Source organism: Rhinatrema bivittatum, chromosome 7 (assembly GCF_901001135.1).
Source record: "Rhinatrema bivittatum chromosome 7, aRhiBiv1.1, whole genome shotgun sequence".
NCBI classification, from domain to species: Eukaryota; Metazoa; Chordata; class Amphibia; order Gymnophiona; family Rhinatrematidae; genus Rhinatrema; species Rhinatrema bivittatum.
The window spans coordinates 124,611,840-124,639,662 of record NC_042621.1 but is presented as its reverse complement, the minus strand read 5'-3'; the positions used below and the strand labels follow the sequence as shown (position 1 = coordinate 124,639,662).

At 44.2% G+C, this 27,823-nt stretch overlaps 1 protein-coding gene across 1 annotated transcript in view; it reads left to right on the top strand.

Moving 5' to 3' along the window:
- Positions 1-10,382: 10,382 nt before the first annotated feature.
- COL13A1 (collagen type XIII alpha 1 chain) overlaps positions 10,383-27,823 on the top strand; it is a 578,485-nt gene continuing 561,044 nt past the window's right edge. The window contains exon 1 of the mRNA XM_029610690.1: positions 10,383-11,167. Within this exon, the coding sequence (XP_029466550.1) occupies positions 10,874-11,167 (294 nt within the window). The 5' untranslated portion in view covers positions 10,383-10,873. The remainder of the gene's footprint in view (positions 11,168-27,823) is intronic.

The window sequence follows — 27,823 nt, the reverse complement described above, 5'->3', positions numbered from 1 at the left end:
GTTAGTACCGTACTCCTTGATCACACAATGTCAGTGGCTGCATATATATGTTGAAGGCAAAGGCGAGAGCAGAAAACCCTGAGAGACCCTGCAGGAAAGTGGATAAAGCAAAGAAATACTGCGATCTCTATTCGCAAACTAAGATCTACCAATAGTAAAAGAGGACAGCCAATGTAAAACCCCTTCATGAATCCCTGCTATAAAACAACTGTTTGATTAAAACCTGATAGTTGACAGTGTTGAATGCAGCACTGAGATCCAAAAGGATTAGTACTGCATTCGAACCCCCCATCGAGCACCAGCCTGAAATCATCAATCACAGCAGTCAGTACAGATTTGGTGCTGTGGAACTATCTGAACGCAGCCTGATACTGAACTAAGAAAACAAGCTTTTCCCAAAATTCCTACAGCTGAATCATTGCTCTTTTCTCACTAACCTTAGCAATTTAAGGCAGATTAGACACTGGATGGAAATTCTGCAAACCCCTATTTTTTTTTGGCTATTTTAATAATGGAATTATTGCAGCTCCCTTTAACTGAGGTGGCAAGTTCTCTACACGAGATATTAATAATCAATCTCACTACTTCAATACAAATGTTACTACCACCCTGTACCAAATAAGAGGGACATAAATCAAGTCATGAGATTATAGGGTTTAAGCTGCTAAATATAGCTGTACCTCTTCACCACTTACCTCTGCAAATGCTGATAGACATCCATTACCCAACACCATCTATTTGTCAATTCTTGAGTTCACCACCTCACTACAAAGGAAAGCTCTCTGAATTTTCAGGACCTTATTTAAAAAAAAAAAAAACCAAAAAAAAAACCTAGCAAAATTTTTACTATATAAACTTTCATTAACAGCTGACTCGGGTCCCACTGATGAATATTTGAGACCCTTCAGGATCTTAAAAATAGCCTTGTTTGGATTACAAGCTTCTGTAATAGCTGATGAAAAATAGCCTCCCTTAGCTTCAGCAATAGCTACTTTATAGCTCTTCAGATAAGTAGGATAATTTATCTTCCTCTCACAAGGACCTTTGACAGGTCCTGACTAGAAGCCGTCCTTTCAGCTTCACAGAGCGAAGTTCCTTTCAAAACCATGAGGCTGAAAACCTGTCTCTATTCCAAGGCAACTCTGGGCTCAGTTTATCTAGTGCACAATGCCAAATAGCCACTTGGTCATCTAAGCTCTTACCATCTAAAACTACTGATAATTCAGAGAGTACATTCCAAAAATTGCTGGCCTCCAGGTCCCACAAATTTATGATATTTTGGGGGGGAATAACTGTTATATTCCCTAGCTCACAGCTCCCTAAGGAGTAAATTAGCAATGGGGTTTCGCATGTAAGTAGCATGCACTCACGGATACGCTTTATAAACATCAAGAGTAAGCGCATGTTTTCCATTTCGTGTTATATTTTACTGATGGAGAAAAGGGGCAAGCAAGAGATATTCCAGGGTGGGGTTAAGAAGTATGTGCAGTACTTGCTATTTTGTAAGAGATACATGCGTATACATTACTGAACTTATTTGTACACTTTTACACCTGCTAATTGATTGGGGCAAGTACACTCAGACTTGTGTGCAATTTTAGGGTAGGAGATCTGGGTGACTTGACGGGGGTTCAGGATGAAGTGCTAGAGGGTCGAGGTGAACTGGAGCCAGGTTGGGTGAATTGGCAGAGGTATTGGTGAACGTATGATTTCAATATGTGCACAAGTAATTTCTTTTTTTTTTTTTAATTCTTTATTTATGATTATATAACATCTTACAAGAAAATATAATTTGCTACTTTACAAACCAAAAAAGGTTCTTCTACTTCTTATTATACCCAGGAAATTATAATAAAATAAAGTAACAAAGAAACAATAAGCATTAAGCTCTCATACACCATAATCGTATTATCCTAATTTTACAGGCATGTAATGAGGGAGTCAAGATATAATGAGAACAATCCATTAACAAAGAAATAAAAAGTAAAAGGCAAATCCAGGAGGTCATGTAACATTACTTATTATCCTGAGCTTACTGGGGGTCATTAACCTCTGATCTATAATTATCTAGAAAATAACGTAATTGAGAAACCTCAAAAAATACATAACGATTGTTGTTAATATTTAAAACACATTTGCATGGAAATCTGATGGAAATTCTAGCTCCTAATTGTCTTGCCTCTTGACATAATTCAAGCATTTTCTTTCTACGAGTTTGCGTAACCTTTGTAAGGTCCGGATAGACCCAAATTTTTTGTCCCATATACAATTTTTGCCTGTTACGCAAAAACAACTTCAAATATAATCTCTATCCATAGAGAACACAAAGGAAACCAATAAAGTTCCACAATAGTCTATTTGTTCCTCTGATGAGGTTTCCAAAAATGCTGTAAGCTCTAATTCATTCCTCTGGGGTAAATTGACCGCTGGAGACTGCTCCTGCATATTCTTATTATTATGACCCAAAGTACAGCTTGAAAAGGAGAAACAATCACAATGCGAGAATTCAGCTGTGAAAAGAGACTCTTTGAAAAGTGTATGGCACAACCATCATAAATAGCCTCAGAATGCTTGTGGCTTATATTATGAAGCCCATGATGCTCTGGGCTTGTCTAATCATAGGTTGCGAGAACACTTGTTGTGCACCAAACGGGGCTACATGTAGTGCAGACACTCTAAAAATTCAATAATTAGTGTGTGCACTTATCTTGATCCACGTGAAGTCAGATGGCAAACAGTCCTGAAGTGCTTCCTCCCGACACCACAGTGTTTCGGAGTCTATTACTCCTTCTTCAGGGACCTTCAGGGGAAAATGAGCCATCTGTATAATTTCGATGTTATTCGGTCAGTCCTTTGATTAGATGAACAGCATTTGCTTGTGCGGTGCACCGTCAAAAATGCAGCCTGCCAGCGTTCTGTTTACCAACTGATGAACACTGCCAGAATGCTGGCAGGCTGCATTTTTGACGGTGCACCGCACAAGCAAATGCTGTTCATCTAATCAAAGGACTGACCGAATAACATCGAAATTATACAGATGGCTCATTTTCCCCTGAAGGTCCCTGAAGAAGGAGTAATAGACTCCGAAACACTGTGGTGTCGGGAGGAAGCACTTCAGGACTGTTTGCCATCTGACTTCACGTGGATCAAGATAAGTGCACACACTAATTATTGAATTTTTAGAGTGTCTGCACTACATGTAGCCCCGTTTGGTGCACAACAAGTGTTCTCGCAACCTATGATTAGACAAGCCCAGAGCATCATGGGCTTCATAATATAAGCCACAAGCATTCTGAGGCTATTTATGATGGTTGTGCCATACACTTTTCAAAGAGTCTCTTTTCACAGCTGAATTCTCGCATTGTGATTGTTTCTCCTTTTCAAGCTGTACTTTGGGTCATAATAATAAGAATATGCAGGAGCAGTTATTTATAGACATTGCCACTAGAGACGTGCATTCGTTTATCACGAATTAGGCAATTTCAACAAAACTGATTTTCCCCTAACTACGAGGAAAATTAGTTTTTCAGGTTTGTACGGGGGGAGGGGCACATTTTATTTTTTTAAATATAAAACCACCCAAGCATTAAAATTTACTGTAATACAACCCCCCGCCCCACCACCATCCCAATCACTCCCCAAGACTTACTAACATCCCTGGTGGTCCAGCGGGGTCCCGCGAGGGATTCCTTCCTCCGTGCCGTTGGGCTTTCAGGCCTGCCTCGCATCAAAATGGCGCCGATAGCCTTTTACCTACTATGTCACAGGGGCTACTGGTGCCATTGGTCAGCCCCTGTTACATGGTAGGAGCAATGGATGGCCGGCGTCATCTTGTGCTCCTACCATGTGACAGGGGCAGCCGACTCAAAAAACGACCCAGTAGAAAAAAACGAAGCTCATCTCTAATTGCCACCATGGTGAGCACTTGTGTGTGGGCTGCCTTCTGGTCACATATGGCCTGGATCTGCCCGTTGACAGCCATCCTGAGGTGCATTAGCTCTGCCTGCATGTGGTGCAAGTGGACACCATGGATCCTTTCCAGCTGGTCCAGATGCTCCTGCATTGATGCCTCGCTAAATGCTGGTGGTAGTGCCGGAGCTGGTTGCGGAGCTCCCCATTGCATCTCACGCCGTTGCACATTGAGATTGCCTCAGTGATGGTGCGCCAGATCTGGCCCTCGGCTGCTCTCGAGGTCTTGGCCGCATGGTTGCCGAACAGCATGGCATAATTTTCTAGGACCTCAGCGATAATTATTTCATTGTCCTCCGGGCTGAACTTCAATGTCCTGAGACAAACGCACCCTGCTGCTTGGCTGCCTGCAGCAGGTGCTACTTCTGCTTCTAGAGAGGAGTTCTCCCTATCCTCACTCTCCCTCCTACTCCTTTCTCCCCTTCTTCCCTCCCCCCCTTCTGCACCTGCCCTACCGACTCCCCTCCTCCTGCCTTCTCTGTATATCCCTAGCCTTTCGTCTTCTCCTACTGGACTCATCTGCCTATCCATTTCCCCCTCCCTATCTCTACTGCTGTCCCTGTCCCTACTCCTCCTCCTTCACCTAGCACCCCTGCCCTCATCCTCCCTCCTCCTCTCCTCTTTCCTCCCCCTCCTCTCATGTCTCTCCTCTTCTCTCTCCCCTACCTCTCATGCTCCATCCTCTCTACTCAACACCACCACACATCACCACTTCTCCTCTGCCTCACCACTCCTCTTCACCACTCCTCACCTCACCCAAGCACAAAGACAGTCAGACAAGCAAGACAAACTAACAAAAACTTTCACACACACAGATCAAGACAATAGACCAAGAGAAAGGGAAACAGATAAGAAACTAGAGATATGATTCGGCTGAACCTTTTGGTTCGGCCTTTGTTATCAGCCCGCCGCGGGGAAATTTCGTTTTCCCGTGGTTCGGGTTGATTTTTTTCGGCTGCTCCGGAAAAAAACCCCCCAAACCCACCCCAACCCTTCAAATTCAATTAACTACAACCCCCCCACCCTCCCGACCCTCCAAAAACTTGCCGAAAGTCCCTGGTGGTCCAGCGGGGGTCCCGGGAGCAATCTCCCGCTGTCGGGCCATTGACTGATAGTAATCAAAATGGCGCCAGTGGCCTTTTGCCCTTACCATATGACAGGGGCTATCAGAGCCATTGGCCGGCCTCAGTCACATAGTAGGGGAAATGGACAGCCAGTGCCATCTTAAAAAATGGCGCGAGCCATCCATTGCTCTAGCATGTGATAGGGGCCGACCAATGGCACCGGTAGCCCCTGTCACATGGTAAGGTTTAACGTTTGTTTATTTTTTTTTACCGTCATATCGGTAGAACCATCAAACAATAAATTAAAGCATGAAAATACAATTAATAAAATGATCAATACATAAAACAAGTAATAAAATAAAGTAATCCATGATCAATGAAGCATCGTAAAATCATAAATACTTAAAATTAAACATTAAAATTAATAAAGTGCAGGAAGATAAAATGATAAAACAAACAAAATAACATGGTAAGGGCAAAGAGCCACTGGCGCCATTTTGATTACTGGCAGTCGATGGCCCGAGAGGGGGAGATTGCTCCCGGGACCTCGTTGGACCACCAGGGACTTTCGGCAAGTCTTGAGGGGTCGGGATGGTGGGGGTTTGCAATTAATTAAATTTAATGGAGTGGGGTGGGTTTGGGGGTTTGTTTTTTTTAATGTGCCCTTTCTTCCCCCCCCCCCCCCAAAAAAAAACGATAAGAAAACCACATGAAATTTCGTGGGTTTTCCTTTCGTTTCATCAGCCCCCGAACTGCAACGAAATAGGAAATATCGTCTTTATTTCCTATTTTGTTGCAAACGAATGCACATCCCTATAAGAAACAAGCCACAGGACACCTCACTCAGAAATCACTAAATACCTCCAACCAGCTACCAACTACCACCAACTCACCTACTCTCCTCTCCTCTCTGCAAACAACTGACACAACCTCAAAGAGCCGGTATATATAAACTAGAAAAATAGCGCACCATGCACTAAGCAACACATGCCACATAAAATGACGTGCGACATGCTGATGCAGTGCATCACGCATAAATTGCCTATGCAATGTTGTAGACAGGGAACTAGCCTAAGCACTCCCTTTTTTTTTTTTTATCACGGGTGTTATTTCTGCTATATTTATAGCAATTTGATGAATCTAGGCCTAAGTCTGTACCTGAGACAATAGAGGATGAAGCGACTTGTTCAAGGAGAAGCAGTGGGATTTGAACTCTTTCTTCCCTTCTTTGCAACTTGACTGCTCTAACCACTAGGCATTCTCCACTCCATATGTTGCTGTAAATAATATTTTTACTTCAGAAGATTGTATTTTGAGTCTCCTTTTCTATATAAAATCTGTTTATTTTTATTTATTTAAAATCTTATGGTCCACAAATCCATAAAGGGGTAGATTTTCAAAAACCGCGAACAGGCGTACTTTTGTTGGTGCTCCAGGCGCAAACAAAAGTACGCTGGATTTCAGTAGATACGCGCGTAGCCGCACGTATCCGCTGAAATCCGGGATCGGCGCGCGCAAGGCTATCGATTTCGTATAGCCGGCGCGCGCCGAGCCGCGCAGCCTACCCCCGTTCCCTCCGAGGCAGCTCCGAAATCGGAGCGGCCTCGAAGGGAACTTTCTTTTGCCATCCCCTCACCTTCCCCTCCCTTCCCCTACCTAACCCACCCGCCCGGCCCTGTCTAAACCCCCCCCTTACCTTTGTTGGGGGATTTACGCCTCCCGGAGGGAGAAGTAAATCCCCGCGCGCCAGCGGGCCGCTAGCGCGCCGGGACGCGATCTGGGGGCGGGTCCGGAGGGCGCGGCCACGCCCCCGGGCCGCCCCGGGCCGTAGCCACGCCCCCGGGCCCGCCCCTGGAACGCTCCCGACACGCCCCGAAAACGCCGCGCGGTTCGGGCCCGCCCCCCGACACGCCCCCTCTGAAAACCCCGGGACTTACGCGAGTCCCGGGGCTCTGCGCGCGCCGGTAGGCCTATGTAAAATAGGCTTACCGGCGCGCAGGGCCCTGCTCGCCTAAATCCGCCCGGATTTGGGCGGATTTAGGCGAGCAGGGCTCTGAAAATCCGCCCCAAAGTGTCCAACACAGATTACAACAAACACACAAAAAAATAATTGAAACATATATAAAATAGAATTAAAATATCATATACACTTCATAAACCAAATACATTGCTGCTGTTATATATGTTACTTTTCTGGAAATGCATTTGAAAAGAAATAAACCTTTAATTAGTTATGAAACTTCAAATAATCTTTCTCATTCCTTAATTCATGGGGCAACTCATTCCACCGTATCAGGCCGATGACAGAGAAGACCATGATGCACGAGATGGTACATACCAGGTAAGCTTATCAGTAAGGCAAAAGGATTTCTGATAAATGGCCTCATGTACCAGGGTACAAATGCATCATTTCTGTGTGTGGAGAGGCTTGGGCTGTGGCAGTGCAAGGCTGCAAGGTTTGCCTATGGTGCCTAACACCCTTGCACCAGCCCTGGCTGCACTTGCTCCACGTGGGAAAGCAGGATTCCGTCTGGAGCTGTGCTGCTTTGTATCAGTAGCTGTCCTAGGTCTCGGCCAAGGCTTAATTTTCTTTCAAGTCTCAGAGGAATAGCATGGACCATTTCTGATACATCTCCCCTGGAGAAGGAAGGCATACCTGAGAACTTTTGATTTCCAGTCGCCCTGAGGTTGTTATGAATTGGCAGGGGTGGGTGGGGGAATTTTAAAATGGGTGCACGCCGATGCCATTCTCAGTTATACCAGGTCGGTCCCAATTCGCCCAGTTAAGAGATAGGTCTTAGGTCTCCCCTGGTTTGATAGCCTTCACTCCCCCCAATTAGCCTCGACCCTTAAAATCCCGCAGATCTGGCTAGTTTTCTTTAAATTTTAACTTACATGGCATCCATAGCAGAAGTAAAGGGGGCCTCAGGGCGCGCTAGGTCCCATCAGTTTTTAAGTGCACATTTTAGGTTTATGCCCTAAAAAGCCCATGCCCCATACAGACCACATCCGCACCCCACCCCCTTTTGAAACCTTTTGAGGTGTCTGCACTGTGGGAGATATGTATGTATCTCGGCGACTTTTAAAATTGGCTCAGCACACGCAAGCCCAACTTCTTCGTTCATCCCCTAATTAATGCATATGTCAGGCTTTTAAAATTCACCTCTATGTGAGCACATGGACAGCAAACTGTGGGGCCGATGCAATACAGTGCACTCAGCCAAGCGCACTGTATAACCCACAGTTGGATGCGGGTTGTATAGGCGCTAACCTTATGCAATAAGGGGATTAGCGCCTCTACAACCCACGTCCAACATGGAGTGAATCTAATAGCGCTTATCACATGCAAATGTATGTGAATGAGGCTATTACTCATTCACTCCGCATTAAAAAAAAAAAAGTGTGCGTCTCAGACGCACATTTAGCTCTCAGATATTAACGCCTGCCTGGAGCAGATGTTAATAGCTGAGCGCATGTAAAAGAAGTACAGAAAAGCAGAAAAAACTGCTTTTCTGTACTTCTTTTTTTTTTTTTTTACTTAAGAAAAAATAATAGCTCGGCAGACCGCTGAGTTATGAAGACCGACGCCGGTAAACTCGGCATCGGATTTCATAACCGGCCGTCTCTCTCTGTAAACGTGCCTTTATCTATGTCTGGGGCCGATGCTATATTAAACGCAGAAAGCTGGGCGCCATGCTATAAATAAATTAGGGGGTCGTAGCTGCCGATTATGAAAACCGGCATCCGTTTTCATTACTGGCAAGTTCACTGGCGTCGGTTTTCGTAACTGGCAGCCGAGGCGGGGTCTCGTTAGCTAGTGCAACCCCCTAATTTGTTTATAGCATGGCGCCCAGCTTTCCGCATTTAATATAGCATCGGCCCTAGACATGGATAAAGGCACGTTTACAGAGAGAGAAAGAAAGAGAGAGGAAGTGTGTCTGTGTGTGTTCTACCTGACAATGGCTGGCAGTGTAGTTGCCTCATTACTTGGCAACTGGTTCAAGAGCTGATTGGTTGGCAAAAGACTTTAATACTGGACCAGGAATTCAAGATATACTGTTTATATGAGAGATGTAAATAAACTTGTGGGGGGGTCCAACCGATTGTATGGATAGAAGGGAGACTGCGGGACCCCACATATATATATATGCGCATATATGCAAATTTATCTCATGCACATTCATTGTGGATATTCTGAAAACCTGACTGCTGTGGGGTCCCCAGAACAGCTTTGGGAAGCCCTGTTCTAGGATGTGCTTTACTTCTTAATTATTTAGGAAAATGTGAAATTTATGTTGGAGATTCTTTGCTCAGTTGTGCCACTCAGAATCACATGATGTACCTCTCAAGGAGGAGGGTGCAGTGAAAGCCATGGGTAGGGGGAGTGTGTAGGGTGAAAACACTGGACCACTGCACAGGAAGGGGAGTGTGAAGTGAAAGCACATGATATGTGTGTGTTGGGGGGGGGAGGTAGTTTGGCATGAGCACAGTGGGAGGGGGAGGAGAGAAGTGAGCATTATGTTCGTGCATTGGGGGGGAGGGTGCTAAAATAAAAAACTTCCATCGGGGTCCAAGTGATCATTGATCTGCCACTGTTGCAAAGGGGGCCAGGAAGCTGACTTTGCACCCTGCTGTAAAGACGGTGCAAAATCCACAGGTACGGAAGTGCCTGTAGTGCGCCTGGATGGTGCCAAATTTTCACCTGCTGGTCTCCGGGTGCAAAGCGAGGCGCATATTATAAAAAAATTGCCCCTAAAAAGATACATGGTCTGTTGTTGGAGAGGAATAAGACCTGGAATGCCAAGCGTTGGTAAGGTAAAGGATATCCGAAATGTTAAAAAAGAAGGTTGAGGACACTTGCAGATCTGATGCACTGAGAAATGGGGGGGGGGGGGGGGGGGGGGGTAGCGTCCAGGGGCCACTGACTGGGAACAAAAGGGAAGAGACGGGATGAGCCTGCTTAACCTTTAAGATGTTTTCACCTGTCCTCGGCTCTCCAGGATCAGAACACCCAGATGCATGCAGGACCTCTCCCCGTCCGTTCAGCCACTCCAGGGAAGTCGCTCCCGCCAAACCCTTTCGCGGCGTCTTCCCGAGCAGAAACGTGGGTCTGCCGGATTTTACAGTCCGTCCCCCCCTCCTGCTGCTATAAATAACCCCCGGCGAGCGTCACATCAAAGGAGAGGGTTAGCTGATGAGAGGTGCTTTGGGGGGGGGGGGGGGGGGGCAGGGGTTAGGAAGAAGGATGTTCCAGAGTCAGATCCCACCCAAGCACTTTGCATATATAAATAAACCGTTGCACAAGCGGAGAGGGCGAGAGCCGAGGAAGGTTGCGCGCGGGGTGGGTGGGGGTGGAAGAGCTCCAGCCCGCTCATCTGATCCCCGCCTGCTGCTCGGAGCGAGGAGGGAGAGGGAGCGAGGGGCAGAGCGCGTGTCAGGTTTCAAAGGAGCGAGGCTCGGCCACAGCGCAGCTCCCGAACACTTGCGGATTACGCCTCCGTGATGGGGACTTTCATGTGCAATTTCTTAACGTCGCTACCAAGAAACTGAAACTGACAAAAAACGAAGAGAAAGAGGGGAAACTCATCCAACTTTTCCCCTAAGCTTTTTTTTTTTTTTTCTTTTTCCTATTTAAGGAGTTGGATCCTTTATTTTTTGCTCTTGGTTGTGTTAAATATTTTTTTTCTTTCTTTCTCCTCACATCAGTTGTATTATTGCGACGAGATGCATTAGGATCCCCCCCCCCCCCCATGACACCAGTGTCTGCATTGGAATAGGATCGGGCTTTATTTATTCTATTTATTTATTTATTTATTGGTTCCCTGGACTAGAAGGCAAGCATGGAGGAGGAGAGGGGCTGGAGAGGTGCCCTGGGGAGGGGGTGCGGAGCTGCCCCCAGGACAAAGGCTGAGGAGAGGGGCAGGGGGGGCTCCCCTGCCCTGCTGAGTTGGGGGGTGGCGGTGGTGGCGTTGCTCTCTCTGGCGCTCAGCCTCCTGGGCCACGTTAGGACTGCGAACTTACAGTCCCGACTTTCGCTCTTGGAAGAGGAAAGCCACACGCGGCTCTCTGCCTGGCTCTCTGCAGACCAAATGGAGACAGCTATTTTGGGAAGAGTTGACCAACTGCTAGAAGAGGTCTGTGAAACTTACACACATGTATATATAATTACACAACAGCCACGCATGATTGTTGTCTGTTTTTGCTTACTTGAAATGGTTTTTAACAGCAGGAAAAGTCCATGACCATTTTCTTTATTTGATTTCCTCCACTTCAGCGTCTTTTATGACACTTTTTGTTTTGTTTTGTTACAGCAAATGTTGTCATTGTGGTTCCATATGAAATAATTGAAAATATTTTAATTTAGTGAAATGATTTCATTTGGGGGAAAGTACTTCTTTCGCAGTGAATACATTTCTCAATTCTCCAGGTAAAACCAGTGGTTTAATTTCAGTTTCATCCTAATTTTTGAGCTATCAAGGTGCAAATTGGAAAGTTGAGAACAAATTCTAATAACTTAAAACAAAACATTTAAAAGCAAGTTACACCACCAGTCCGGATATAAGAGGTTAACACTTTAATATTGTGCAAAAAGAAAGGATGACTGGCTTGTAAGAAACAGGGAAAAGTATGGGAGAGAGACAGAGGACCAAGAGTAAAACAAGCATTTTGGTTCTTAGATGTATACTTTGAAAATTGTGAAGAAATTCACACATATAGTATTTTGTGCCACACTGGTCTGACAGCTCTGCTATTGCTAAGATTCTTGATTCAAAGCTTTTGCAAAAATTGTAAAAGTTAAAGGACCAACTGCAAAAAACAATAACTTTTAAAATCAATTTTGCAGAATCCATATCCCTGCCAGGTTCTGCCATGACCTCTGCTAGGTTCCTGATGAGTTGTCATCACTTGTTACTTTCCTAATTGTTAGACTTTCAGCCTGGTACAGCACTATTCTCTGCTCTCTGGGTCTGGCAGGTGCTGAGAGATGCCAAGGTGTTGTGAGGAGAATCAGGACTTTATAGATTCCCATGTGCTACTAGGGTTGGTCTGCTCTACATACACTGAATTGGTCCACAGTCCAGTTTACCAGTATTAATGCGTGTCTTGAAGAACTCTCAATGGACCGTCCCATAGTCATAGGAGATCACAAAAAGTGGTCAGATTCTGAAGTGGACCAAATTGTGCATCTGTGAAATAAATATATTTAGAATGGATCTAATGAAGGGATGGCCATTCCCTTTTAATTGAAACAGATCCCTGAGTGAAGAAAAGGTGCAACAAAACTTGCTCTGCTTGAATCCATTCAGAATTTCCTGTTCATCTGCAGTCCCCACACACTTTTATCAAGCTTATGCCAGTTCTAGGTATCTGTCAAATACTGTACCTGATTTATTGCACAACACCCTTTGTGGATGTTCTGTGCTCAGTAATTAAGCTAAACAAATTCTGCCATAGAAAAGTACATGTTGGAGTTGCCTGAGTTTTTTTTCCCATAATAACTAATATTCTCCTATTTTTCTATTATATCTGAGCACCTCCACATGGAGTACATATGCAGTGCAAGGCCAGTAACACCCAATGTCATCTACACCCAATGTCCTTAACTGTCCAGTCAATCTGCTTTTAATGTGTTTCTGAAATGTACCAAATTGAAGTCTTTGTTCACCAGTCTGGATCACAGCTGACCCATCTGTGCTTGTTCTAAGTTAAAGAACAATATCATTGCTGTTCAGTATCTTAACTGACCTGAAAATCTAACGATTGAGTTTTGAGAACTGGAATTGCTTGCCATACTTTGTGGCCAGGACTTTGGACTCCAATGATCACTCGATACCAACAAATTCACAAGAGATGGTCAAGAAGGGCAACTGCCTGGGGTGTCAGGATGGGGAGGGGAGGGGTGTGCCACATTCCCCTTTTGAGTCAGTCTGTGAGTCTGCAAGCCCCTGAGCCAAAAGGAAAGGAGGCATCAAAAGCAATCCTTGCACTTGTGCGCCGTTTTGTCTAGCAACTGCCCTTCTTGATACTAGGGGTATGCAGTTCTTCAATTCAGGTTTGGAGGTTTGTGTGTGTACAATTTTTATAAGCATGAGCTTACATTTTATTCACGTAACTACAACTTACATGCATAAAATTAATCTTATGTGCATGAAATGGTATTTGCATACATAACTTTGTGAAAACGAATGGGACTTTCATAACAGTAACCCCAAAATCAGCTGAAACAAAATAAAAAACCCAAACCAAAAATATTGAGCTGCACATCCCTACTTGGTACCACAAGAAATGACATTAATGGCTCAGTAACTAATGCTGTTAAGACTCAGGGACATTTTGCTGCAGAAGATGGTTTAATTTGAATGAAATATAAAACTAAGGTCCTGTCTACTCCATGGACATCAACGGATCCATGACACTTTCTCAACTATATGTTCATCCAACAGAGATCGCACACTTTGTCTTCCTAAAGATCCCCCAGCTGCCATATATAATTAGCTTAGAGAGGCTCAGTAAATCGTTCTGAAGGAACCTGCTGAGCCAAAAAATAAAATCCCATCTGTATCCGCATTTCTCTCTGAACTTCCCATCGGATACCTGCAGTTCTGAGAGCATAGGTGAATGTCTCAACTGGTACTACCGAGTGGGTATGAGCTGGAAATCCCAGAGCACGCTGACACGTGAAATCCAGCAATCTTGATATTGTGCAGTGAGGATAACTTTCAAACAACTCTGTGCAGCCACATATACACGCGCATATGCAGCCATGTGAAGATCTATGATAGTATTTTATCACCTGCCCGTATCAGATTCACGCTTATTATATAATGCGCGTATCTCTATCCCTCAACATACGCACGTTTATGTGCCTGCATGCTAACACATGCAATGCATGGAAAGCGAGTATTTCAATGCATTGAACGCACATATTTTTCCTACCAGTTTTAAAAACATAAACAAACATTTGTTTTGCATGTGAAAAAAGTAGGACTTGCTTGAAGAAAACCTGAATTCCAAGTTTAAGTCGGTATATTTTAAAACATGTGCATGCAATTGAATTTACCAATTTTCCATTCCTCCACTAGTTCGCCCAGTCCTTCTCTAGATCACTGAGACCCTCCTCACCCAGCCTTCCCACCCAGCCAATAGTACACAATGAACAAATCTGATATCAAATAGCAAGATAATTAGCAGGTGCAAAATTATGGGAATAAGTTACCAAATGTACACGAGTATCCATTGCCCTACCCAAGAACACCACTAGACCCCCCATTTTTTGCACACGTATATGCGTGAGTGAAATCTAAAGTACGTGCATACTTTTGATGTTTATAAAATAGAGATTACACGAGGACAGGCGACTTGTGCAAGTAATTCTTTCAAAATTCACCCCACTGACTTTTACCACGGGATGAATGCGCTAGTATTCATTACTGTAAACCATTCCTGTTTTATAAAATTCTTGGTACGTATAAAGTCGTGGATATTTAGTCCATCTGGGGAACTAAGTCGAAAACCAGTAATCCTGATGCATTTTTGTGCCAGTGTATTCTAGTCGCACGAGGCTACAAAGTCTGGCTTTTTTGGCTTTCATCTTTGGCTCAGACTCGACTGAGGTTTAATAACCTCAAAGTTTATCTGCATTCAGCACAGCAGTAGTTCCTCTGAAAGTCACACTTCAGTGCAGATGATCCATAGGCATGCGCGTCATGGGAGACAACTAGATGCATCCAGTCAGATGTGAATTTTCTTCTGCTTTCTAAGATTATATATTGCATTTTATTATTTTGGATCCAACTGACTTGGAGGGAGCTATCTTTTCTACTCATAATTTTGGCATCTGTGTTGTTATGACTAACTACAGTGCATAACCTCTGAAATAATATTTTTTAGATTTTAGTCAGTTAATTGTTTTCCTGTAAGTAGAAGTGTGCAGTATTTCTAGAACACGATGAAGAAGTGTATTAAAAAACCCATTTATTTGAAGAAAGGCGTATAGGTCAGATACAATTAAAGATAGGAGAAAATATGCAACAGCTTTACAGCAATCAAGTAGGTTTTTTCTTCTTGATTTCTTAATTATGAATACATCCGAGCAAATAACTCCAGAAGAAAAGCACCCTTGCTGCCTGCTGCACAGAATAATTCGGATCTCAGAACCTGAAGAGAATGGGGGCCAGGGCTGGAAAAATCCCAGGCTCCTACAATTTGGCACTTGGCACCTATGTACTGGGCCCAGCCAAAGAGCTCCACCCGGTAGCTAGGAGAGAGGGGAGCCGTTTGCTGTGGGCAATTGGGAGGGAGAGGAACTGAGCTCGGGTAGGAGAGGAGCTGACATCAGCATCCAGGAGGGAGAGAATGAGGATTGCCAACTGGCTTCAGATTTTCAGGACAGTTTGATCCAGTCCTGGTTTTTTACCCTGTTGCATGCTGGGATTTGTAGATCTGATTTCCCTATTGCATTCCCTAAAGGAGGCAAAAATTCCCTCTTGCTGGTCACCCTTTTCTTTTTTGTCTTTTTTATTTTTAACGTCTCCTCATTTTTAGAGGGTGAAGTAAAAGACGCAAACAGACCACCTGAACAGCAGTGGCTCTTGCTGAAGGCTTCTAGTGTGGTCTCTGTGGGATGCAGAGATCTCAAATGTTTTTGGCAGCCTCCCATTCTCAAGCTGTTTTTTCGCCTTCAAATTGATCCCTAAGAGAGGCAAGACTACAAGTCCCTGCATGCAGTGGGGGTAAAACCAGGACTGGATCGGCCTGTCCTGAAAATTTTGGAGCCAGACGTGGACAGGAAAAGTTTCTGTTGGTGATTGGGAGGGTGACAACCCAGGCCTGTGTGGGAGGCCAACTGCTGTTGGCGATCGGGCAGGAGAGGAGTTACTGCTAGGGCTGCCCCTTGTCTCTGGCCAGGGAAGAATAGAGACTGGAAGGGACAGAAAGTGGAGAAATAAAATTAAAACAATAAGTAAAAAGAAAAAAGAAAGCTTTAAAAAATATGAGCGAAGAAAGGAAAACATTTTTTGAAAAACTATAAAAATAAATGTTTTCCTCTGTTCCTATAAATTTGGGCTATTGCCCATGATTTCCCTCGTCAGAGCACTGTGACTCGAGTTGCTGTCTTCTTCAGCAAATGGACAGGATTGGTGAGATGGCCAGCTAATGTTGACAAGGTGTGGTGAAGTTCATAAGGCTGGCGTCTTAGTGCTGTAATAGGGCATTATTGTGAAGAAGTTCACACTTCTGGAGTCTTACCGGCACTAAGCTCTGTTGCAGGGAGGTTTAGGTTTCTGTAGTCCTCGCCGGCTGTGCGGAACTTCACTCCCAGTTTTAGCTGGCACTGACAAGCTACTGCTGTCAGGGTAAACACACGGGGTGCCTCCTAGCTAGAAGTGGCAGGATCCCGCTATGAGCAAGGATGCACTTTTGGGAGTCCTACTGCGGCTGCATTGACAGAGCCCTGACGTGTAGAAAATGTCATAGCACAAGCTCATGGTACCCTGCAGAGAAGTTTGCAGCTATCACCCTTGCTTTTCTGTGAGGAAGCTCCTCTCCTGCTGTACAGTTTAAATTGCAATGAGAGGGCCTCTCTCAGACTGCCAGTCCTAGACTGCGGTAGCAGAGCCTCGCTGTGCAGAAGCTTCCAACATAAATAGACCACAAATTGAACAGGTAAACCAAAGAAAGAAAACAGAGGTTGGTGAAGTGGCTAGGATCAAATGATAACAGATCACCCACTTTAGTAGCAATTACTTTGGTGCTGTAGACACTCAAATCTTGAAAATTAAAATGTGAGGGGAGAGGGACAGAGGGTGAGAGAGAAGAGACAAAAACAGGAACAGGGATAATGTCAAAAGCAAGACAGAAAGAATTGCAAGTAAAGCTAGGTGAGAATAATATTTGTCTCCTGTTATTAGTGTCAAAGCCTAATACATTTCCATCTTTGTGTGCAAACTGCTGTCTGGCTCATTATTTGATCTTAATGCATTTTGCAGCTGTGGGTTATATAAACACACACTTGCACACATGAATCTCTAGTTCTGGAAAACCACATAATCTACAGTGAATGGGGGAAGGAAGGGGCGAAATGCTGAGGTTTACCCTGAAAAGGTCCACTTTCGTCTATTAATACCACAAATGTGTGCTTCTGGTGAAGGCTGTGTTTGCAGAAATGACATATGGAACATAAAATATCTTTACTTAGAAAATGATTGAAAGAAACCCAATGGGATGTGCCAGAAAGTGCCTTGTAATCCTGGCTTGAAACCCTTCCATCCTTATTATATATCAGGAGGCGCTGGCCAATGGCAGGGCGGCTTTAATAATGCCTGATGACATCACTGTGCACGCTAACCTGACTGCCATTTTAACTGAGACCGTTGCACACAGCCACGAAAATATTGCAATGTTTTCTCTCAAGCAAAATCTGTGGGAGCCTTTTGGCTCCTTAGTCCTGTCAGCAGAGTAACATCGCACTTTTCAGATGTCGAAGGCACTCTGATGTCGGCCTGGAGGCGTGCATTGAAATCATGGGCAGGGCCATTTTAAAACCATTCGCCCAGATAATTACCAATTTACCCGAGTAAATTTCCTACTTTTATCAGGCTAATAGAACATGCGGACTTCCATAGTGAGCGTCTGTTTAAAAAAAAAGAGGTGATCCCAGGGGAAGGGGAGGGGGTTAGGTGGAGGGGAGGAAAACAGCAATATTCAAAACAATTTGATAATTTCTCTTTGAAAATTATCTACAAAGTACATATGGTAAAATTACCCATGTGCTTTACAAATCAGTGGCGAAGCCGGAAATGAATTTTTTTGGGGGGCCCAAGGTTAACATGGGTGGGCAGTTGAAATTCACATTCCCAAAGATGGCATATTCTAATTGCTGAAAGTCAAAATATTTTTTTTTACCTTTGTTGCCTCATCTTATTTTTCTAATCGGTTGGTCCCAGTCTCTTTGTTCCTTTTGTCTCTTTTCCTAATTCTTTTTTCAGGATCTCTTTTATTCTTTCTGTTTCTTCTCCCTCCTCTTGTCTTCTTTCCTTCCTCCTTCCACACACAAATTCTCTCTCACATGCACTCTCTGAAACACATGCTTTCCCTCACACAGGCTCCCACTCTTGCATGCTCTCCCTCACATGCAGGCTCTTACTGTCACAGGCAGGCTCTCACTCACTGGTTCCCACTCACACACACACACAGACTTGCACTCTTACAGGCAGGCTCCCATTCCCCCTCACAGACACACACAAGCACTCACTCTTATATTCTCTCTCACACATAGGTTCACATTCCCACACAAACACACAGGCTCTCACATGCAGGCTCATACACACACACACACGCAGATGCTCCCACTTTCATACTCTCCCTCACATGCAGGCTCCTACTTCCACACACATATTCTCCCTCACACATACACACGGCTTCAACATTCCCATGTTCTCTCACATACAAACACTTCCTGGCAGGCTCCCAGTAACACCAACACCCCCCTCCCCCAGGCAGGCTCACACACACACACACACACACACGTGGTGGGCTCTCATTCACTCGAAAACACGGCCAGACAGGCAGTCTCCCCATGAGCAGAAGGGGGAGCCCATTTTGCTGCTGCTCCTTCCCTTGTGCCTGCCCCTGCACTATTCAAAACTCTTGCAGGTATCACTTCCTCTATGCTGATCTCGTGCATCGCGAGATCAGCATGGAGCACGTGATAGCCGTAAGCGTTTTCAATTCAGTAGGGCTGGCACATGAGGAGGAGCAGACGAACGAACTCTCTCTGGTTGGGTTTCTCTTCTGGGTCACCTTCCCTCTATGGCCGCTGCTTCTCAGGCTGCTGGGCTTAGTGGGTGGGCCTGAGCTCAAAGTGGGTGGGCCACGGCTCACCCAGGCCAGCCCAGGTCCACCCGTGCAACACAAGGGGGGGTGGGTAAAAAAATTAAAAATTAAGAGGAAGCGACGCGTGGTGTTCGTGTGTAATAGTAATACTTATCACCTATACCTTTTGTTTCTGTTGTACCTTCAGTATTGTTCTGGTACATTTTGTCTTGGTTTTTATTGTGTTCACTTCAATACAAATTACATTAAAAAAAAATAGCAGATGGGCACGCAAGTAGACCTTGTTCGCGCTAGTGCTATTTTGTAAGCCTCACACATATGCGTTCAGGTACCGATGCGTGGATAACTTTGCTTGTGTAAAAAAAGGGGTGGGTTTGGGGGCGGGGAAAGCATTTCCGTGCATAAATTGCAATTTTCTAACCTGCGAATGCAGTGCGCGTCGGGCCGTTACCTGCGCATATTTACTTCTGCTCATTATCGGGTGTAGGTCAGACTAAAACTTTTTATAACCGAAAACCGAGTGAGGGGTCTGGGTAAACTGGAAGGAGTGCGGGGGGGGGGGGGGGTGCCTTGATGACTTAGAAATAGACCGAGCAAACTGGTGGACTAATTGCTTAAACTGGGAATTTCCTTCACGTGCGCACGTTGTAAAATGTGATCACTGCCGCTTGTAAAAGCCGACAAGTGCTAAGGAAAATACACAAATAGCGTTTCCTTGGAGCACACACACGCGGGCGATATAAAATTCAAGCACATATATGGACGCGTGTGCATATTTTAAAGTTACCACCCGTTCGTGGGATTACTGCCCGTTTACTGTGTTTCAGCATTACGGAATCTGCACACCCCCCCCCCCCCCCCCCGAAATTAAGTATAAATTGGGTTCAGACAATTTTTCTCACATCTGTCTTTGTAAACTTTTTTAAGGACCGGAAGGCGATTTTCAAAACCATTTGCCCAGGTAAACTGGCCCTGTCTGAAAATTGCTCGCCCTCTGAGGTGCTGAGAGCCTGCGCACTGGTTCACGACAGCAGCACGTTTAGCTGTGTTTAGGGGAGGTGTTCTCGGGGCCATGTTTTGGGCTGGATAAAAAAAAATAATAATAATGCATGTAGATTATGTTTTCTTGTTTATATTTTTATTTATATGATTTTCAGTAATTACATCCAAGAAAACTTGTTGAAAATAACATATAAAACAAGAAACAGTAAATTGTAAGAAAAAACTGAAAACTTCAAAAGATACCTGAGTCAAGGGATCAGCTTCATAAAGCAACTTTTTAAATGGTGGAAGATAGCAGGGCCTTCGATAAAGGAGGTAGAGGTTTTTATGGAAATCTTAAGAATGTCCGTAAAATATCTCCTTAACAGTTTCCTCAGGAGAAACCAATTTTATTCTCGGAAAATTCATCGGCCTAGTATTTCTCCACCAAGCTATTGCCTCCATCTTGTTTTGAACATAGAATATGAACTCTGGGCAAGGATTCAGCTGAGTTTTGTGACATAATTATTTTAGGTGCTGTAACTTCATCTTTATGGGAAACAGACAAGACAAAACATTGAGTTGGTTTGAATCTTTTCTTTCGAACAGATCCTATGTAGTAAAATGGGGTACAGCTGAATCTAAAACAGTGGATCTCCATGCCGGAGTACCACAGGGTTCATCTCTTTCACCAACCTTGTTTAATATTTACATGGCACCTCTTTGTAGATTTTTAGCTGGGCTAGGACTGGTGCATTATCTGTTTGCTGATGACATACAGATTTTGTTACCTATTACAGATTCTTTATCGGCTACACTGAAATTATGGGACATGTATTTCAAGGCTATCAAACAGCTTCTGACACATATGTCTCTTTCTTTGAATGATTCGAAAACTGAAATACTATTCATTAGCAACAAGATTACAGAGAAAATAGAGGCTGATTTAGTATCACATTCCCTATCTCATAAGATTGTACGTGAAGTAAGAGATCTGGGTTTCATTCTTGATTCTGAGTTAACTATGAAATCTTCAATAAAGTCTACTATAAAAGATGGCTTTCACAAGCTAAGAGTGTTAAGAAAACTGAAGCCTCTGTTGCATTTAAATGATTTTCGAATAGTCTTGCAGGCCCTAATTTTACCAAAATTAGATTACTGCAATGCGCTACTGCTGGGGGTTCCTTTGTCAACTATTCGTCCCCTACAATTACTGCAAAATGCGGCCGCGCGATTGTTGTCTAATATAAATAGGTATGACCACGTTTCCCCAGCATTGATGAAGTTACATTGGTTGCCAGTCCAGTCCCGCATTCATTATAAATGTCTTACCTTAATCCATAAAACCATATATGGGAGTAATAAGGAATGGCTTAATGCTTCACTGCGTATTCATGTTCCAGCTCGCAATCTAAGGTCACTCGGGCAAGCTCTACTACCAATTCCCTCACCCAAATTGGCCCATTTGAGCTCCGTGAGAGAAAGAGCATTATCCTTGGCTGGACCTGGGTTGTGGAATTCCCTCCCGGTTGAAATCCGCCTTGAGGAGAATATTAATAGTTTTAAAAAACTGATAAAGACCTGGCTTTTTCAACAGGCTTTTAACTAGGCCATCCGATTCTTCTCTTTCTCTTTATTTTACTTAAAGGATTATCAGGAGACATAAAAAGTCGCAAGGGTGTAGAGGAGCCGAAAAATCTAAAAAATGACAGATTAAGGGAGGTATAGGTCAGGATAAAGAACGGGGATGAAGTCTGGAGGGTTTTAATTTTGAAAAATGTTTTAACTATTAAGATTTTATCTTGTTTTTATGTTTTTGTTTTTTTTTTTTTTTCTTATTTAATGGGACATTATTTTGTATTTGATTTTACTATGTAAATTATTAGTGAGATATATGTGTTTTGGGTAACGGATTTTTGTGAATTTTGCTACTGCGAATTCAAATATTGTTAACCGCCTTGATATTAACTTGAAAGTCGGTATACAAAGTTAAATAAATAAATAAATTTAGATTTTGATATAAGTGGATTTTTAACATGCTCACGGGAGGGACATTCGAGTTATTTCCAACTAGTCCATCAGTTTGCCCAGTTTTCAGACCCCTCTGGTTCTTCATCCTGCACATCCCCCACATCTAAAGTTATAATATATGGTTTAGGCAACACAAAACCGGACAACTTGCTGTTATTGTATCTGGCAGTCGGACTTTACTGCTACTCCAAGCGGCTGTCCTTGGAGCCTGCCTCTGACTGCCAGATCTTGAGGCCCCAATCTCTCCTCCGAGTGCAGGCAGCCTCATCGCCCGGGAACCCAGTGGCAGCATCTCGGGATCAACTATGATGTCATCGATACCTATGCGACAGAGAGGCAGCGGGCATCTCATCCTTCACTGCCAGCAAACCCGGCTGTAAGGGAGTTCTACGCTGGGCCAGCGATGGGTCACCATCCGGGGGTGGCCAGCGGCAGTCCTATCCCTGACTGTCACCCAGCACTGGACTCCCGTGAGGAATCCACTGCACCCGATCAGAGAACCTACTAGTGATGGCATGGCTTGCACCTCGGGGAGGGTTACGCGCCTTTCCTTCATGTTTCCCCATGCAGCAGGATTAAAGTGGGAAAATTCAGAAGAAACTTATTAAGCAAGTTGCCTTAGATCCGTGCGCAACTACGTACGACCATCTTGGATCTTCCCCTAGATTATATTTTCAACTCTGCACGTTTTCCTTTCACATTTTACTCCACACAAAAAGCAAGTGCAAACTCCCCAGTCACTTTGTGCGCCTGTAGCAGTTTTCAAAGGGAAAGTACATGCATACTTTGAAAATTAGATTCCAGATCTGTGGGCACAGAGTAGCCATGGGTTTCGCACATCACTGGGAAGTTTCAGAATTGCCCCTTTGATGTTTTTCGAACACGGACCCTGTCTGCTGCCTAGTGCCAGCGGGTTAACCCCGACCTTGTCACAAGAGATATATTTCCTTGCACTTCGTGACCCCACTCAGGTTATGGGAGCACACTGAGAACAACTGGCAGGCAGGACAGGTAGGGCTCACTGCCTTTAGCATGAGTGACTGTCTAAAAATAAAGTAAATGCACTAACAAATCAAATAGGAGACATCTTTTCTGCCGCTGGTTTGATCTTCCTATTCCCAGTGCTAGGGCTTTAAAACGTCCCTGTCATTACTGTGGGAACATGCTGGGACATGGGATACCAGGCACCAGCTTATTAATTGTGCACCAAGAAAAAAAAAAAAAGGAATTCTAAGAGCTTTCAAAAAAGGTTTTATAAAAGAAGGCTAGCTTCAAAATATGAAGGCCAAAGCCTGTGGACAGCCAGGCCACCTACTAACTCCGTCTTTTGGCCACAAATGTGTCTCCCCCTCCAAAAACCCCCTTATTGCAGGGAATTTGTGTGCGCCACTAAACAGCTCTTTCTTTCACCCAGTCTGCCCCCTGAGAACTTTCAAATGTGGAGAAGGCTTTATCCTTCCTCCTACAAGAAGGGAGTTTTAATATGGTGGAGATAATGCATGTGTGAAACACATTCAGAGGATCTCGTAACCGCAAAGCAAAATCGCAGAGTAGGACATCTTCCTCATAAGCTCATTTTGAGCAAAGGCGCAAACAACAACAAATACCTCTGGTTCCTTTTTTGTTTTTTTGGGGATAATTTTTGCCAAGTAAATGAGTGCTACACCTGCATGGCAGAAACCGACAGTTCCCAAAACTCACAATTTCAGTGTTTCACACGTTATCTTTGCAGAGTGAAGGCAAACAATGCCATTGCAACAGTGGCTTTGGAAAGGTTAACTGACATCGGTTATTGTTACCAGGAAACCTGAGCGTCTTCACTTTTCATTTTCCGAAGGCAGCCGTGAAAAAATGTTTTTACAGATGAAAAAAAAAAAAGGTATTCCTCCTGCTGAAGGAGGAGAGGTGACAAGGAAACGAGTGGAGGAGTGGAGTAATGGTTAGAACAGCCGGCTGAGAACAAGGGAATCCAGGGCCCAGCTCCACTGACGCTTTTCGTGACCTTGGGCAAGTCACTTCATCCTCTGTTGCCTCAGGCATCAACTTGGATTGTAAGCCCTCTGGGGCAGGGACCTACCCGCTTTGCCTGAGTTTGCAACTCGCCTTGAGCTTGGAGTATTGCGACCTGTGCTTCTGAGCATGGCCTATGGTTACCTTCCTACTGGCCTATCGATACAGGGGCATCTCACCAGAAATGGAAAAACGGATTCCTCGAGGTTATCTCAAAGGTTGCCAGAGCTCGGAATGTGCTTCATTTGCTGGTTTGTGCCTCGTAAGGCCTGACGTTCACTTATTCAACTCTGTTACTGCTCAGAAGTTTCAAACTTGCGCTAATTCTCCCCCATATATATGTGCCCCATATATGTGCCCCTCTTCAAAGGTGTATTAAAATTGTCTGAAATGTGCTTTGAGTATAGCTCTGGTGGGAGGTAGAACAGTGTGGGTGGCACTTTAGTCATACATACAAAAGCTTGAAAGTAGAATTGCTGAGAGAAAACGTCTCCCACATCAGGTACTGTGGTGAGAGGATGAGATCTTGAGTACCTCTGTTACTTTGTCCCAAGATGCCTTTTGAATTGCACAGGTTTAGCCATTTTTGGCTCCTCCTCCTGTTCTGCAGCACACACCTTTAACATTTTTTCTTACGGGCTGTGCACCGCAGAGAGTTGAAAAACAGAGGCTTCAAGGTCAAAATACACAACAAAGAATCTAAACGCTACCCTTCATCTCTAGGAGTCCCCCAAGGCTCATCCCTCTCACCTACCCTCTTTAACATCTACCTCCTCCCTCTCTGCCAGCTTTTAACCAACTTGAACCTAAAACACTACCTATATGCCAACGATGTCCAGATCGTGATACCAATCAAAGAATCCATTAAAAAAACCCTAGATATTTGGGAATCTTGCCTGCAAGAAATCAACTCCCTCCTCTCCAGTATGAATTTAATCTTAAATTCCTCAAAAACGGAACTCCTTCTCATATCCACTGAGAACTGCCACACCCCCACAAATCCTCTAGCTAACTTACAAACAACCCAAGTAAGAGATTTGGGAGCAATCATCGATAATCGACTTAACTTAAAAGCTTTCATAAACCAAACCACTAAAGACTGCTTTCATAAACTGTATGTTCTAAAAAGAATAAGACCACTGTTCCACAAGCAATAATCTTCTCCAAGTTAGACTATTGCAATTCTTTATTATTAGGTATCCCATCAGCACATACTAAACCGCTTCAAATGGTTCAAAATACGGCAGCCAGATTTCTAACAAACACAAGGAGAAGAGAGCACATCTCCCCAATCCTTAGAGATTTACACTGGCTGCCAATCCATTTCAGAATACTATATAAGTCAATCACCATAATCTACAAAGCTATCCAACAAATCGCTCCTCTCAACCTACAAATCCCTTTCATAAAGCATACATCCTCCAGACCCATAAGAGAGTACTACAAAGAGTCTCTGCAAGTACCTCATCCCAAAACCTCCCTCCACATAACTTACAGAGACAGGGCTTTCTCCACAGCAGGACCCCCTCTTTGGAACTCCATACCAACGGAGCTAAGACAGGAACCCTGCTTCCCGACATTCAGGAAAAGACTCAAAACATGGCTTTTCAAAGAAGCCTTCCCAGACTCAGATTAAACCCAATATTTTCCGACAAACAACCTCCAAGCAACAACTTTCTTTTTACAACCAATTTTGCAACCAACCCTAAGCATTACCAACATCCAGAATTTCATTACTTCTGATCTCTTCCATCTTGTTAAAAACGACATCTATGTGAACTGAACAATTCATTGTAAATCACCCACTTCCCTGCTTGGTAATTCTACCATTTTACGGGTTAATATACTATGTTAAAGTTACTATCTTCTCTCCTTCTAGCTCCTAGTTGTACGCCTCCTTGTTTTATTGTAACTGCATCTATTGTATGTTTAGTACATATTATCTCGTTCTCTGTTCCGGTTATCAACCCACTGTTTATTGTAAACTGGCCTGATGTGATTTTTTCACGAATGCCGGTATAGAAAAAAATAAAAAAATCTAAATAAATAAATAAATGAATGTCAGCGTTTGAAAGCTTAGATGTAAATTGTAAGGTCGGATGCTTCCTTACAGAAAGAGCAGTCGCTGTGGCAATGCATCCATCCAAAAATCTTCTTTCTGCACCAAGAGGCAGGTTGGAACCAGTTGGCCATACACAGCAGCCAATTTCTTTCTCTGAGGCAGAATCAGGCAACCGTTTGCTGGTAAATAAGAGCATGACGGTAGACTGGAAGGATTACAGTGTGGCCCACCGAAAGGGGCAGTAACAAGTCTGAACACTACATCAAATAGCCCTACACTCACATGTCACAGCCTCCTCCACCAGGGGGCGATGATATGTGAAATGTCTTGCACAGTATTATTTATTATTATAGATTTGTTTAGTTCTGTATTGCTTGATGATGCCTGTGTAACCTCCTACCTGCTGTTTGCATTGATGCAAGGACACACAGGGCTCTTGAGGCCACAATTCACGCTCTCACAAGTCTCTTAGTCCGAGAGCCGGGTTCTTTTACTGGTTTGGGGGGGGGGGGGAGGAATTTCTCCTCTAAAGCCCTAGGTAGCAGGGGTGAAACTGTTGCTTTCTACCTGGGAAAGGTATAAGTTCCCTTTCTCCTCTTAGGACGAGCGTGTCAATAATTACACAGGAGACTCTGGGTGAATCTCCAAATCAAAACTTTATTGCAAGTGTTCTTGGATGGAAAAATAGCACAGTTCACATCTCTTGTAGGCTCAGCAGATGACATTCACAGTTCACTATCTCTTCTCCTACTGTGCAAGCATCTCAATCTCTCTGCCAGGGCAAGAGAAACCCTCACTCTCCAGGCTTGCACAAAACAAGGTTCCCAAGTGGGCAGGGGCTTGTTTGGGCAGGACACCCCCCTTCAAACTGATAAAAGTAGGTGAAAACACACAGTCTTGGCACAGTCCCAAACTCTCTCTTCCCCACGGGGTGAAAACTCCAAATGGGAGTCTTCAGAATGTGTAGAAATAGTCTTACTCGCAGTTCTTCAGAATGTTTCTCTCTCTGGAACCTTTGCAAATAAAAGGTCCGGCTGGAACACCACAGTTCTCACAGTGATCCTCCTTCAGGGCAGGAAGGCAGCAGCAAAATCTTCCTCCCAGACCTTCAAACCAAAAACCTCTTTTTCCCAAACTGAGTCCAAGCACCAGAATTCACTTGCAGTGGGTCCCCACCATGCCTCTGTCCTCGAAGGGGGCAAACAGGGGGCAGGTCTTCCCAATCCTGGCCCCGCAGGGACAGACTTGCCTGTAATCTCTCTCCAGGCCAAAAACCAGGGGTCTCACAAGGCTTCTTACAACCAAAAAACTGGAAAAATATCAAAACAACCCGGGAAACAGACCTAAGCAAAGGAGTGGAGTGGAAAGGCAGCTTCCTGGCCTTTCCTACAGGAACTACAGGCAAGGCCTCAGAGTCCCAGAAGGAGGCCCAAAAATCAACTGAGGGAAAAACTCCTGATTCCTCTAACTCCAGACTTAAGCTTCACTGCCCCACTCTCCCAGGGAGAGCGCTGCTTGTATACTCTGTTCTCTGTTACGGTTATCACCCCATTGTTTATTGTAAACTGGCTTGATGTGACATTTTCACGAATGCCGGTATAGAAAAAAATCTAAATAAATAAATAAAATACTCTGTGGAGAAAAGCCATCCCAGCTCCCTCAAAGGAAGGGGCTGTACCGAACGGTGCCTCCCCTTAATTACTAACTTGCCCATCCTAGCTCAAGGAGTTAACTGGGGCCTTAATGGTAATGAACCCAAAGGGTTGTTACACCTGTATTGTATGTTTATTGTAATTTATATCCTGTTTTGAGCTGTTCTGGGTCCTTTTTTGGGGAAGGGCAGGACTGACAATTGAAATGAAATGAAACA